At 49.5% G+C, this 12,579-nt stretch overlaps 1 protein-coding gene across 1 annotated transcript in view; it reads right to left on the bottom strand.

The window, feature by feature from the left end:
- Window positions 1-8,826, bottom strand: part of Grin2a (glutamate ionotropic receptor NMDA type subunit 2A) — a 410,670-nt gene extending 401,844 nt beyond the window's left edge. The window contains exons 1-3 of the mRNA XM_036198178.1: window positions 7,830-8,826; window positions 7,059-7,249; window positions 5,123-5,554 (exon numbers count right to left, since the gene is read on the bottom strand). Of these exons, the coding sequence (XP_036054071.1) occupies window positions 5,123-5,536 (414 nt within the window). The 5' untranslated portion in view covers window positions 5,537-5,554; window positions 7,059-7,249; window positions 7,830-8,826. The remainder of the gene's footprint in view (window positions 1-5,122; window positions 5,555-7,058; window positions 7,250-7,829) is intronic.
- Window positions 8,827-12,579: the final 3,753 nt, after the last annotated feature.

Raw genomic sequence — 12,579 nt, 5'->3', positions numbered from 1 at the left:
AGCCTGCACTATAAGCCATGAAGAGAAAAGGGAATGTTCCTGATGGAGCTGTTGATGTGAATTCTGGTTTACAAACCCAGGTCTGGGGTGAAGCTCGGCAGAAGAGCACTGGTCTAGCACACATAAGGCCCTGGATCTCATCCCCAACACCACAGAGAAAAGTAAATAAATAAAAGCACACTCCCTTACAGATATGAGGCAGAAGAAACTCTTAAGACCAGGGGCTGGGGCTGTCCCTCAATTGGTAGCGTGCTTGCCTAACATTCACAAAGTTTTGGATTTGATCTGTAGTGCCACATAAACTGGACATGTGTCAGGTGCACATAATCTCAGCACTTGGTGGGTAGAGGTAGGGGGATCAGAAGTTCGAGTTCATTGTTGAACTATATAACAAGGTCCAGGCCACTCAGGGTTCATGAGACCCTGATGAGCCCCCTTATTGGTTGTCCAATTCAGAGTGGCCAGTCATGAAACCATATACACACAAACAACAAAAACAGACTCAACATGGTCTATTTATATATATTTTTGCATACATATGTATGTATGTATGTAGCAAAGATAATCAAAGTAAGGGTGACTATCAATTAAGGAAGAATGTGGAAGGGGTAAGGAGAAGGTAACTGGCAAGGGCTGAACAAAACAAAATATAATTGCTCTTAAAATAAGCTCAAAAATATAAAAATAAGTAAGGTGTAGGGGGGCTTGGCTGAGGAACTGCTGCATAGAGTATGCATGTACACAATGAAGAGAGGACAATTCAAGATAGTGGAAATAGCCAAGACAGGAGAGAAAGTACCTATCAGACAGGCCAGGGATTTTCCAGGAACTAAAGATACTTGAGTCTTCTGGTCAAAAATCCCAGAGTGTAAAGTACAAAAAATAATAACATAAAAATAGTATAATTCACCAGGCAGTAGTGGTACATGCCTTTAATCCCAGCACTCAAAAGGCAGAGAAGAATCTCTGAGTTCAAGGCCAGCCTGGTCTATAGAACTAATTTCAGGACAGCCAATGCTACACAAAGAAACCCTTTCTTGGGAAAAAAAAATTTTTAATGTATAATTCTGAAATTATACCCCAACAAACTGTTATTACAAGGAATACATCTACATGTTGCCAAAGTTAATCCCACTGATAAAATTTATGGTGAGCTTTCTATTTTCTTCCTTAAACTTCAATGTACTTTATAAGTGTTCTACAATGAAAAGATGACATTATTTTATTGTCTATGGAGAATAATTCATTATTGCAAAAACACATATACACATAAATACTTTTTAAAAATCTTCCCTCAAAGACTTACATTCTTAAAAGAAGAGGTTGGTGGCTCGTAAGGAACAATACTCAAGGGTTCCTCTGACCTCCACAAGCACACACACACATTTAAAATAAACATACAGGGGCTGAGAAGATGGCTCAACAGCTAAGAGAACCTGTTATCCTTGCAGAAGACCCAGATTCTATTCCCAGTATCCACAAGGTAGCTCACAACTAGTTCCAGGGAATCCAACAGGCATCCACGTGATGAACATTCATGCATGCTAGCAAAACAATCAAATACATAAAGTAAAATAAATAAATCCTTTGGTGACTCAAAATAAATGACTAAAAATAAACATACCAAACAAACAAAATTCACACAGTGACTAGCATGGATAGATAGAGGTAAAATATGAACCTAGCCTTTTCCACCAGGGGGCGGGCCAGGGGGAGAAGGAATTCAAGGATGGTGAGTAGAGATGTAAAGGTCTAATCAACTTGCTGGGTTTCCTGTGAAGCAAGAGTCTGTTTCTCTTAGATAAGCCATGAGGATGCAAGAGGTCATCGACACCAATGCTCACCTCCAATTTAATGATATTGCAAGACCACCCATGGATACCACCAAAATCAACAACACGACAGTAAGTTAAAATAACACCCCAAACACCTGCCACTTGACACCACTGCCCTTAGCATAGAGCAGTGGTTATCAACCTGTGCTCTCCACTCCTTTTAGGGGTGAATGACCCTTTCACAGAGGTCACCTAAGAACATCAGAAAATACAGGTATTTACATTATAATTCATAACCATAGCAAAACTGCAGCAACAAAAATAACCTTATAGTTGGAGGTCACCACAACATGAGGAACTGTATTAGGAAGGTTGAGAACCACTGGTCTAAAGCTTTGTTCAAGGGTCAAGTAGACTGAGAACAAGGTAAAAAGGGATGTATGCCTGAAGGCTTAAGTGTTTGAATTCCTGTGTACACATGTGCTTGTGTGTGTGTGTTGGGGGGAGGGGGTCCTTTTAGCTGATAATCAACTATTATCACACTGTCAAGTCAGAAGTAAGAAAACATTGGTATGTTCTGGGTGACATTACCCAACTGGAATTCCCTTATGGAGTCTTGTCAGTCTGGAGAGATTAAGGCTTTCTGGTCACAATACTGTCAGCATGCCTAAGCAAGGCAGTTTTAGACAACATCTCATGACTAGTTCCATAAAGCTAAATAAAGTCCACTGAATGTTAAGCAGTAACCCAAACAGGTGGTAAAGAGACAAGCCAAACATATGCATTCCTAATGAAAGAAAGGCTGATTGCATTTCAGACAACTCCTTTCCTTTTTAAACACACACACACAGGTTTCTCCAAACCCGCTCCTCCCCATAGCACCTGCTCCTCCTCTACGTGAGACCCGCATAATCCCAGTGATGTCTCTGCCCACTTCAAAGGACTTCCTGCCATCTTGACTCATCTCCCGTTCTGCTACAATTGGAAATCTCTCCTAGGCCAACTCTGGAAAGGCCCAGTTCAATGAGGAGAAGCCAGTCCCTACGAGGTGCTTGAACAATGGGCACTTCAGCCCTCCCTTCTGTCTTGCTCTTCAGTCTCTCTCTAATCTTATCTTCTCTGGAAATGTCCTTTCACACCATCCTCTTACCATTTCCTGGGTCCTTTTCTTTTTTTCCTTTACTCTTAAGCACAGGTTTCTGTTCACTTAAACAAAACTTTAACCACATCTCCAAAAGGCAATTTCAACCCAGGAGAAAAAAAACACACATTCACCCATTCCTCTGACTTCTCAAAACTCAGTTTCAAGAAAGGTACAGTGGCTGAACTAGCTAGACAGAGACCACTATTTTAAGGATCAAGGTTCCTTGATAGTCAAGGTCATATCGTACCAAGGAGTGCTCACACTGGGGTCCTCTCTGTACCCACTTTTCCAGCTGTACTGTGTGAGGGAGAGCCTGCCCCACACACTTGCCAGCTCATAGTCATAAGAAAAAGCCAGAAAGCTACACAAGCCACCCAACCTCAAAGCACCTTACCCGGTCACCTGGTAGCACAGTTCTCTGTGTAACCCTGACTAGCCTGGACCTCACAGAGATCTGCCTTCTGAGTGCTGGCATCAAAGGCATGTGCCTTCTTACCCAATTTTTTTTTCCTGTCCTACTGTTCCTATTCATTTTTATGCCTTGCTTCTATAATCAAAACTTTTAAAAAGGAAAGGTCAATGATAATAGATTTCACAATCTAATCCCCTTTCCCTTCTGCTAAATAGGGTACCCTCTTCTTAACTGAACAAGCCCTCCAAGCTGATTCACTACCTCTTCTCCATGGCCTGGTGCCTCCTGTACAATCAACCAAATGTCTGTCCCTCTTAAATAAGGAATGATAATGTTAAAGGTTAGGTTTGGTTTCCCTAGATCACAGCTTGAGACCAGAAAAACAGGATTCTATTTTCATCCCCCAACGTGTGTTTTTGGTGAAGTTTCTTACCAGCCATATGCTTCAGCCACTTTGTCTGGAGTTTCCGGAGTTTTAATAATCCTAAGGCCCTTTGCACTTCTGACATGACCCATCCACTGAAAGCAGAGTCCAGCCATCCCCTGCTTTCATTATACCAGAAAGGGAGCCTCCAAAACAGAGGGGTGGCTGAGAGATGCTCACCTCCCATGAGACCCTGCCAGACAGAGGACCATCTGAAATCAGTGTTCAATAAGATGCTGCATCAGTGTGTGTTTTCACTGCATGTGCCACAGCCCAGGGGACCTGGGAGAATTTACACAGTCCCCAGAGGAAGATGTACTGAGCAGACTGGAAGCTGATTAGATGAACACAGTAGCACTTCAAGAAAGGTTGTGCCCTGCTACCTAAGAAAGGTCCCACTTCTGACAATGCACACAAGTACTCCCAGGCCTTCCTTCCCAGCCCTCCAGAGGCTTATGTGGAGTGACAGCACACTAACTCGGTATCTCCCTCTTTCTCATTTTTTGCTTTATTCTCTCTTCCAACTTTCTTCCCTCTTGATTACAGCGTCATCCCTAACATCCCATTCAACCTTCAAGCCTCTCCCATCTCCTCCCCAAACCAATGCTCCAAAGAACTGTGGTCCAAAGTCAAGAAGGTCAGACACATTTTCTCTCATTTCTGAAATTCAACTTCCACACCAAGGTCAATTTCCCAGAGCCAATGCCTTCCATTTGACAGTCTTTGGAAGTTCTGTAGTGAAGCTGTCAGTTCACACAAAAGCTACCTAAGGAAACCTCCGGGCCCTCAACACTCTGGGCTTGGAGTTACTTCCCTGCACACACTCCGACCCGCTAGAGGCAGAGTTCAGCCCACATGCCTCTAGCCTCCCGGTTCAGGCTCCTACCTCCATTCCTGTTAAGTCCAGGCAAACACGAATCTGTCCCCATTTTACGTTTTCTAAAAACCTCACATACCCATCCTTAATAATTTTTAAGTAGTTTTAATCACTTTACCAAAAGAAAGAAAATGGAGATTCTGATTATTAACCAAAAAACAAAACGACACTGTCACTGTAGGGCTGCAGCCATGTTGACCCAAGTGCTCCCACGCCTGCCTCTGCGCTACTTGAACATCTCCAAACACCCCATCTCCACTCCCCATCCTACTTTTGTATTTTCTCAGTACAGCAACTTCAGAACCAAAAGCAAAGGGCCTTTCCATTCATGTCTGGGTCAGAGAGACACAGCACAGTTCTCAAGCCAGAGGCCATTTAACCTGCTTTCACAGCCCACAGTTGCTAGGGGCGCCCTAGGCCACCGTGGTGACTGCCATTTGTAGAATCCGCCCCTGTAGGACCCTGGCAGCCCATCTCCTCCCAGCCTTACCTTGTCAGCCATAATCATAGATGCACCCCCGTGTATGCCCAAGATGGGGACGAAAGTCTGTGAGGAAATAAAATCCAGCATCTGAGCCACAGCCTCCTGGTCGGTGTCGTCTCCAAACACGAGGCCATGGATGCGCGCCCCAGACATGAGGTCGCACACATGCGTGATGAGGCTCTTGGGGTCCGTGCGGTTCATCAACAACGCCACCACGTTCACGTCCAGGGGCAAGCCAGTTGCCTGCTCCGGGCCCCACAGATTTCGAAGTTCGCGCTCTGTCACGTCGTGGCTGTGACCCAGCAGCACCGCAATGTTCAGCGCTGGGGGACCCTTCTCAGCTGCCGCATCCTGCGCCGGACCGCGCCAGACCAGAAGGGCCGGCAGTACCAGCAAGGTCCAGTAGCCCAGTCTGCCCATGGTCGCCACTTAGGGTCCCTGTGAGGTGGAGGAGAGCGAGAGGCAGGGCGGCGGTAAGTGAGAGGGATGACTGCCCCAGCACCTGCTCTAGGAGCCAAGTGTGAAACAGGGCCCCAGCACTGGCTGCTTTGACCACTCACCAGAGTCCTCATCGCTGATGCCATCCACATCCCTCGACCCATGTCCATCTCCATCTACCACTCCAACCCAATCTATTTCTCCATCCTCGTCCCCAAGCCCATCCCGGCACCCTGCCTCCTCCTTTCTTGTCTCCAGCGACTTCCCCCAACCCCAGCTGGGTCCAAATTCCACACAAAATTCCCCAAATTTGATGCAGACCACAGCTTTTGAGTGCCCAGAGAGCCATGAACCCCACCACCACCCTCAAGCAGATGCCCAGACCTAGCCATCTCCAACCCTCTTCCTCCGCAGGTGCGTGGACCAAGTTATCGGCCCCGCCCCCTGCTCACGTTCAGCGCACTCGGAAAAAGCCCCAGCGTGAGAGGCGGTGCCTGCATACCGCAGCCTGAATCTGTCGTGTGCCTAGGGGGTTAATTGACCCCACGCCCTGAGAGCTAGCCCAGTGCGCCACAAACCTCTCTCCACCAGTGGCACCCACCGGCTGCAGATCCCGCTTCTCCCCTACAGGATACACCCCAAGCGTTTGAAAGTGAGGAATGATGCTCTCTGTGACCCCAAGTTCCTAGGTGCCTGGAGGAACTTGGGCCCCGACCTCCCCACCTTGCCGGGAGAGTCCATGAACCCGCTTTCTCTCTATGACAAGCTGCCCCAGGACCCGCCCCCTACACACGGGTGCACACAACCAAGCGCTCATACAGTCTCTCACGCCGTGTGAAATGCAAAATTCTGGAGAGTAGGCGCGCCACCCCCAACCACCCCCCGCAAGCCGGCCAGAGCGTGGGAGCTGGCAAAAAAACGTGCTGGGGGGGGGGGGGGTAGGCTCCCAAAAAGCTCTCAGATGGGCGCGGAGTGTACAACCTCTCCACAGTCTTTCCACTGAAGACCCTGGAGCCAAATCTTAGATGCACGTGGGCAGTGGGCTGCACATGCTAACAGACACGCGCGCTTTTCTGCGCACATCCGCAGGCCGTGGTGGAGATGCCCACGGCCAGCTGGAGCCTTCAAACGTCCTCAGGCGGTGCGCAAACAAGTACTGTACCAGGTGCACAACGGTGCTTGCCTGCAAATGCCTGTACAGTAGTGCGCTCATTTACAAACGCGCGCCCCTCGGCCCGGGTGTTATTGCACCCGGGGGAAGTTGGGGCAAACTCCAGCCCTGGCATTTCGGGTGAGAAAGGTGGAGTGCAGGACCGCAGCGCCACCTGGTGCTCCTCCAACGCCTCGCTACAGGGCTCTTCCTCTCCTGCTTTCTCTTACTGGATTTCTCTCGCTCGCTCTCTTTCTCCCCCTCTCCCTCCTGAATCCTCTCCTGCTCTCTCCTCACCGGTTGAGCCTATCTCCTCCCAGGCCCACTGAGCCCGTATCACCAACCAGGACGTACCTGTAGCCGGAGAAGGTGAAGGATGCAATGGGGCGTGCTGCGCGCACGAGCATCTCGGCCGCCTCAGCAGCCACCGGGTTTAGCGGGTTCCCGCATGCTGCGGCCCCCGCGCGCTCCCCTGGCTGTCCCGCGCTGTCCGCATCGCCCCCACGAGGGGCGGCTATCCCAGCCGGAGGCTCTGCAGCAGGGCTCTACCGGGGCGGAGAAGAGATGGAGAGGCAGGGTCAGCCCACCAGCGCGGGGGAAGGTGGGGGAGGGATGCAGTCTGCAGTGCTCACAGCCCCCTTATGCACCCTGGGGGCTCGACCAGAGAGGGAGCTGAAGCTTGGTGCCCACGACACCCTCGGTGCGGATCTTCAGTCCCTGTGGCTGATAACTGGAGCTCCTCTCAGGGACGCACCCGAGAGTGGGAGCCCCAGGTTGGTCACCCACAAGAAGCTTAGTGGGAACCTCCACCCTCACCCTCTACCACCACCGAGGCGCCGGCTACTGGGAGTTATGCGACCAGGAGCTGCTGAGAGAGGGGGGTGGGGGGTAGGGAGAGAAAAAGAGGAGGGAAGGAGGGGGCGCTGGCTGAGTTTGCGACGAGCCTGGAGGAGAAGAGGGGGAGGGAAGGACGCGGGCTCCCGCGGTCCCGGATCCCCGAGGGAGGTGTGATCACTCCCACGTAGCGACCCTCTAGTGCGTCCTGCCGCCCCTTCCTATCCAAACCTCCCCCCACCCGCTTCTCACAGGGCCCTCCCAGGCTCGGCGTCCCGCGCCAGCACTCACCGCAGCCTCTCTCCACATAGTTCTCAGCAGTGGCCGCCCCTGGTCATCTCCAGGGCTGATTGCTGCGGCCGCGACTCTCAGAGCTCATCTGGGCCCCATGCTCCGGCACAGCACCTGGGGAGCCTCTCTCCTAGATCCCTGGCTTAGCTTCCTGCTCCACTCCGGACAGCAGCTGACCGGTCCTCTGAGGGCGCCTGGACACCCTCTCCGCAGCCCAGCTCCAGCCTGGCGTGCGGGAGAGCCAGTGTGTGTGTGTGTGTGTGTGTGTGTGTGAGTGAGTGAGTGTGGGAGCGCGCGCGCGCGTGTGGCCGGGGATCCCCGCGGTCCCTGGCCGAGAAGGTTGCGGGCGGAGAACCGCAGCTCCCTCAGGGCCCTTCGCTGCGGGACTTGGCCAGCGGGAGCTCAGGAGAGTGCCTGGCCACCGCGGTTCACAGAAGCCAGGATCCTGGGGCGCGCTTCTGCCGCGGTCGCCTCGGAGGATAGAGGAAGGCAGAGGCACCCACCACACCAACTTAGGACTTGTTCTCAGCCAGCGAGACGCAGCGCAGCAACCCCCGCGCAATCCAAGGATGTTTGGAGCTCCGGCCGCCTGCAGCCGCCCACCCTGGAGGCGGGCCGAGGCAGACCCCGCAGTCCCTAGGCGACGACGCGGAGCGCGGTCACCCTCTTCTGGAGCGCAAGGCGGCAGCGAACAAGGCCAACCTAAGTGTCTGGCTGATGATGGGGGGGAGCCTGCGGTGGCGCGCAACCTTGGTGCTGAAACCACGCTCTCCGCCCGCTCCCGGGCGTCTGGTGCTGCTGGAGAATCAATTATTCAGATCTCTGCTACGGCTTCCTCCTCCAGTGCCTCGCGCTGGGTACAGCAATCCCTGCTCCACGCAAGGCACGCCGACACGCACACACCCGCCCCAGAGAGTCTGCTGGGATGCTTCTCTCAAAGCCTCACCACCCTGGTATGGGAACCTACTCTGATGTCAGGGAGCCAGGAACCTAAAAGCAAAAACATATACACTCCTTCCACGCACAGACGCGCGCGTGCACGCGCACACACCACACACACACACACACACACACACACACACACACACACACGTGCGCGCGCGCGCACACACACATACACACTTGCTGCTTTCTTCTCTAAGTTGTACCAGACAAGGGATGAGCTGAGAGCCGGGGCTAATTGGACTTGAGAGCTGGCTGGCTCTAATTCTAGCGACTGAGCATGAGGCTCATTGTTAGATGTCTACATTTGACCTTTGTATAGTCACCTGTATGCCAAACACCTCTGCCCTTCTCCCCTCAGGAGAAAGGTCTTAAACTCCACTTGATGCCTAATGTCACCTGAATGCTTATGCCCCAAATCCATGTTAAAATCTTAAACTCTAGGGGATGGGGTTAAGAGGACTGGCCCTTGGGGAGTGATTAAGTCTTAAGAATAGAATAGCATTAGTCTTTATAAATGAGATCCCGGAGTGCTAGCCAGCTAGCCAGCCCCTAGCCCAGCCAAAAGCAGCCTCATGTTGATTTCAGAGAAACAGCTGCAAGGAACTTCTTGTGGTTCATAAACTGAGTAGCTTCTGTTATTGCAGGTCCACCAAATGTAGACATCATCATCTTCCATTAATGACTGGGTAATCTGGAAAAACAGGGATAGGCAACAGTAGAAGGAATGCCAGTTACTCAGGGTTATTTTGAAATGAAAAGACAATGGCCTTGGCCAGAGTCAACAAGACCTGGCACATAGTAGGTGCTCAGGAAACATAAGAGCCCTCTAAAGTGACCCATCCAAGAGTGTACTTGTAGATACATTGCTATGGCTGAGCAGAGCAGACAAGAAGGGGGTGCAGGTCCAGGAGACCTATGGGTTTACTGTTGTGCAGCTCGATGTGAATGGAATTCCTTGGGGTTTTTACACAAAAGAGAGAGCGAAGGCGGACAGAATCGGGAAGATAAGTAAAATGTGGGAAGGATGCTGTGATATGATCGAGGCAGAAAAGGAAAGGTGGCCCATTTCCTGAGGCTGTGGGTAGGCTGGACAGAGCTGGGCTCCAGTGTGAGATATCACTGGGGATTCATCAGGAGGTTAATGAATCTGCAGCCAGTTAAGTGCACACCTGTAGCCCCAGCCACCCGGAAGGCTGTGCAGCCTGAGAAACATAGTAAGAGCCAGTCTTTAACAGATAATTAACAAATAAGCCTCAAGTATCAATCATCAACAATACAGTGCTAAAGCCGGGCCCAGTAGGGCAGCTACTTGGGAGGCTAAGGTGGGAAGATCATAAGTTTCTGTGCACTACAGATTAAGTCAAGGACAGCCTGAGCAATTTAATCAGAACTTGCCTCAGAATAAAAAGTGACAACAGGGCTAGGGATGGGGCTCAGTGACAGAAGCTGTGATCTTGATTTCTAGTGCCGTATAGTGGTTTTGTTCCTTCTGTTAGCTTCATAAAACAGAATCCTAGTCACTGCCTTGTTTCTGTTTTTGTTTTCTGACTAAAACTGGTAACTCAAAGGGTCACCCATTTAGTTACATGTGTTGATAGCTTTCCTTTTTTTATTTTTCAAGTATTTATTTATGGGGGGGGGGGTTGTCATATGCCATGGCATGTGAAGGTGAGAGGGCAATTTGCAGAAATCATTTGTTTCTTCCACCTTACTGAATGAAGCAGGGTCTCTCTTGTAATCTGCGTCTATGTATTCCAGGCTAGCTGGCAGGCAAGCTTCAGGGGACACTCTTGTCTCTCCTCACACTAAAATGTTAGTATGACAGATTCACGCTGTCACATCCCACTTTTTATATAGTTTCCAAGGGCAGAACGTGGGCTATCAGGCTTGTGTGGTTTTCTGATTAGTGATTTTCCCAGGGAACCATCTCCCTTGCCCCTGTTTATTAGAAATTACTGAATTGCTAGCTTTGTGTATGAATAAACACATTTTGTGTCCAGTCTCCTGAGGTGGAATGAGTTGTAGGCTGGGGGGCTTTTAAAATTAGCATTCTGGGCTAGAGAGCATGAAGGCCAAGTAGGAACCACACTGTCATTAAGTCTCCATGCCTTACTTACTAGAGTAAGTTTCCATTTTTGAAGCCTAACAATCCCGCAAACCATGTTTTTCAACCCATGCTGAATTTGTCACCCCATGATATATGCTCACCACTTTGTCTTGTTAAACTCCTGCACCTGTGATATAATTGCCCTTTGACCTTATAAAATGTGTCTTCCCTGATATCTCTTCCACATGATATGTCCTTGCACTTATCTACCTCACAGGCAGGTTTGAGCCCTCAGTCCCTTTCCTGGCACACACACACACACACACACACACACACACACACACGCACGCGCGCACACACGCGCGTATAAAGGTCCTAATAGTCAATTACAGCCATTGATAGAGAAGTTTTCTCAGTCACACAGAAGAGCCAAGCTTTGCCACTTACGGATGGCAAAGAATGGATGTAACTGGAGATGATCAGATTGTGCAAAGTAAGTCTGGCTCACCAAGACAGTCATCATATGCTTCCTCTCATGTGCATATAGGACCTGAAACTTGAAGCAGAAGTGTCAGAAGAAAGAAACAAAGAGGACTAATGGGTATTGAGAAGGGGGAGGAGAGAAGAAAGGAGAGGAAATATGCTTAACTTGTATGGAAATGTCTTTATGTAACACAGTACATGTACAATGAAAATTTTTAAAGGATGAATTCTTGTGTTAAATGATATGAGAAGTCCTGCAGTTTAAAAAGATTTTTTTAATCTGGCAGTATCAAAAGAAAGAGGGAAAGAAAGGAAGAAAGAAAGAAAGAGAGAGAGAGAGAGAGAGAGAGAGAAAGAAAGAAAGAAAGAAAGAAAGAAAGAAAGAAAGAAAGAAAGAAAGAAAGAAAGAAAGAGAATGAGAAGTCTGGTCTGATCACAGGAACCTATTGTACTCTGCATGATAGCTGCTATTACCTGCAGAACTGCCCTTTCTCTGAGAGATTCTGTATTGAAGAGCATCTTTATTTTGCATTTGAAAAACCTGTGGCTCAAGCAGGATCTATGGAGTTTAACAGTGGAGACAAGATGGGTACGATCCTGAACTCTCAAGGGTAGAGAAAAAGGCGGGTTAAGGTCAGGCTAGCTGAGTAGCCTAAGTAGTGGACTAGTCATGACCCTTGTCCATGACCCTTGTCCCTAGTGGCCCACCTTCACCATCCCTCCAAGTTCTAGACTGCAGGTACCTTAGCCCCAGCCCTGGCCTTGGGGACAGATGACCTATATGTCCTGGGGCTAGGAATAAGGCTGATTGGTAAACTGCTTGTCTAGCACAGGTAAGGCCATAGGTTCAATTCCCTGAAGAAAAAAAAAAAAGAAGTCTCCAGCTTGTACCAAAGTAGACATCACTGATTGATTCATTAACTGTTTGCCTCAAAATTAATGCAGGACCTTACAAACATGTTCAGGCCAGTGTGCTATGCATTACCATCAGAGGAACAGAATCAGCTTCAGTCTGTGGCTCTGGACCTTTTCCAGCTCTCACAGGTTCCTGGTTCTAGCACGTCCTGACTCTCACACCTCTGTTTCCTTTCCATTCTCTTACAACCTGACCTATGTGTCATCAGCCTGGCTTTCTCACAAGATCTCAGTTTCCCCACTTGTAAGAGAAAGGTTTAGGGTGGTCAAAACGAGCTCCAAGTTACCTTATTTTTCAGGGTTCTGTGGCTCTTGGAAAGCTAGATTCTGGGCTCAAACAAGGTTCAGATTTCTCATTCC

Source organism: Onychomys torridus, chromosome 8 (assembly GCF_903995425.1).
Source record: "Onychomys torridus chromosome 8, mOncTor1.1, whole genome shotgun sequence".
Taxonomy (NCBI): Eukaryota; Metazoa; Chordata; class Mammalia; order Rodentia; family Cricetidae; genus Onychomys; species Onychomys torridus.
This window is presented reverse-complemented; position numbering and strand designations above follow the sequence as displayed.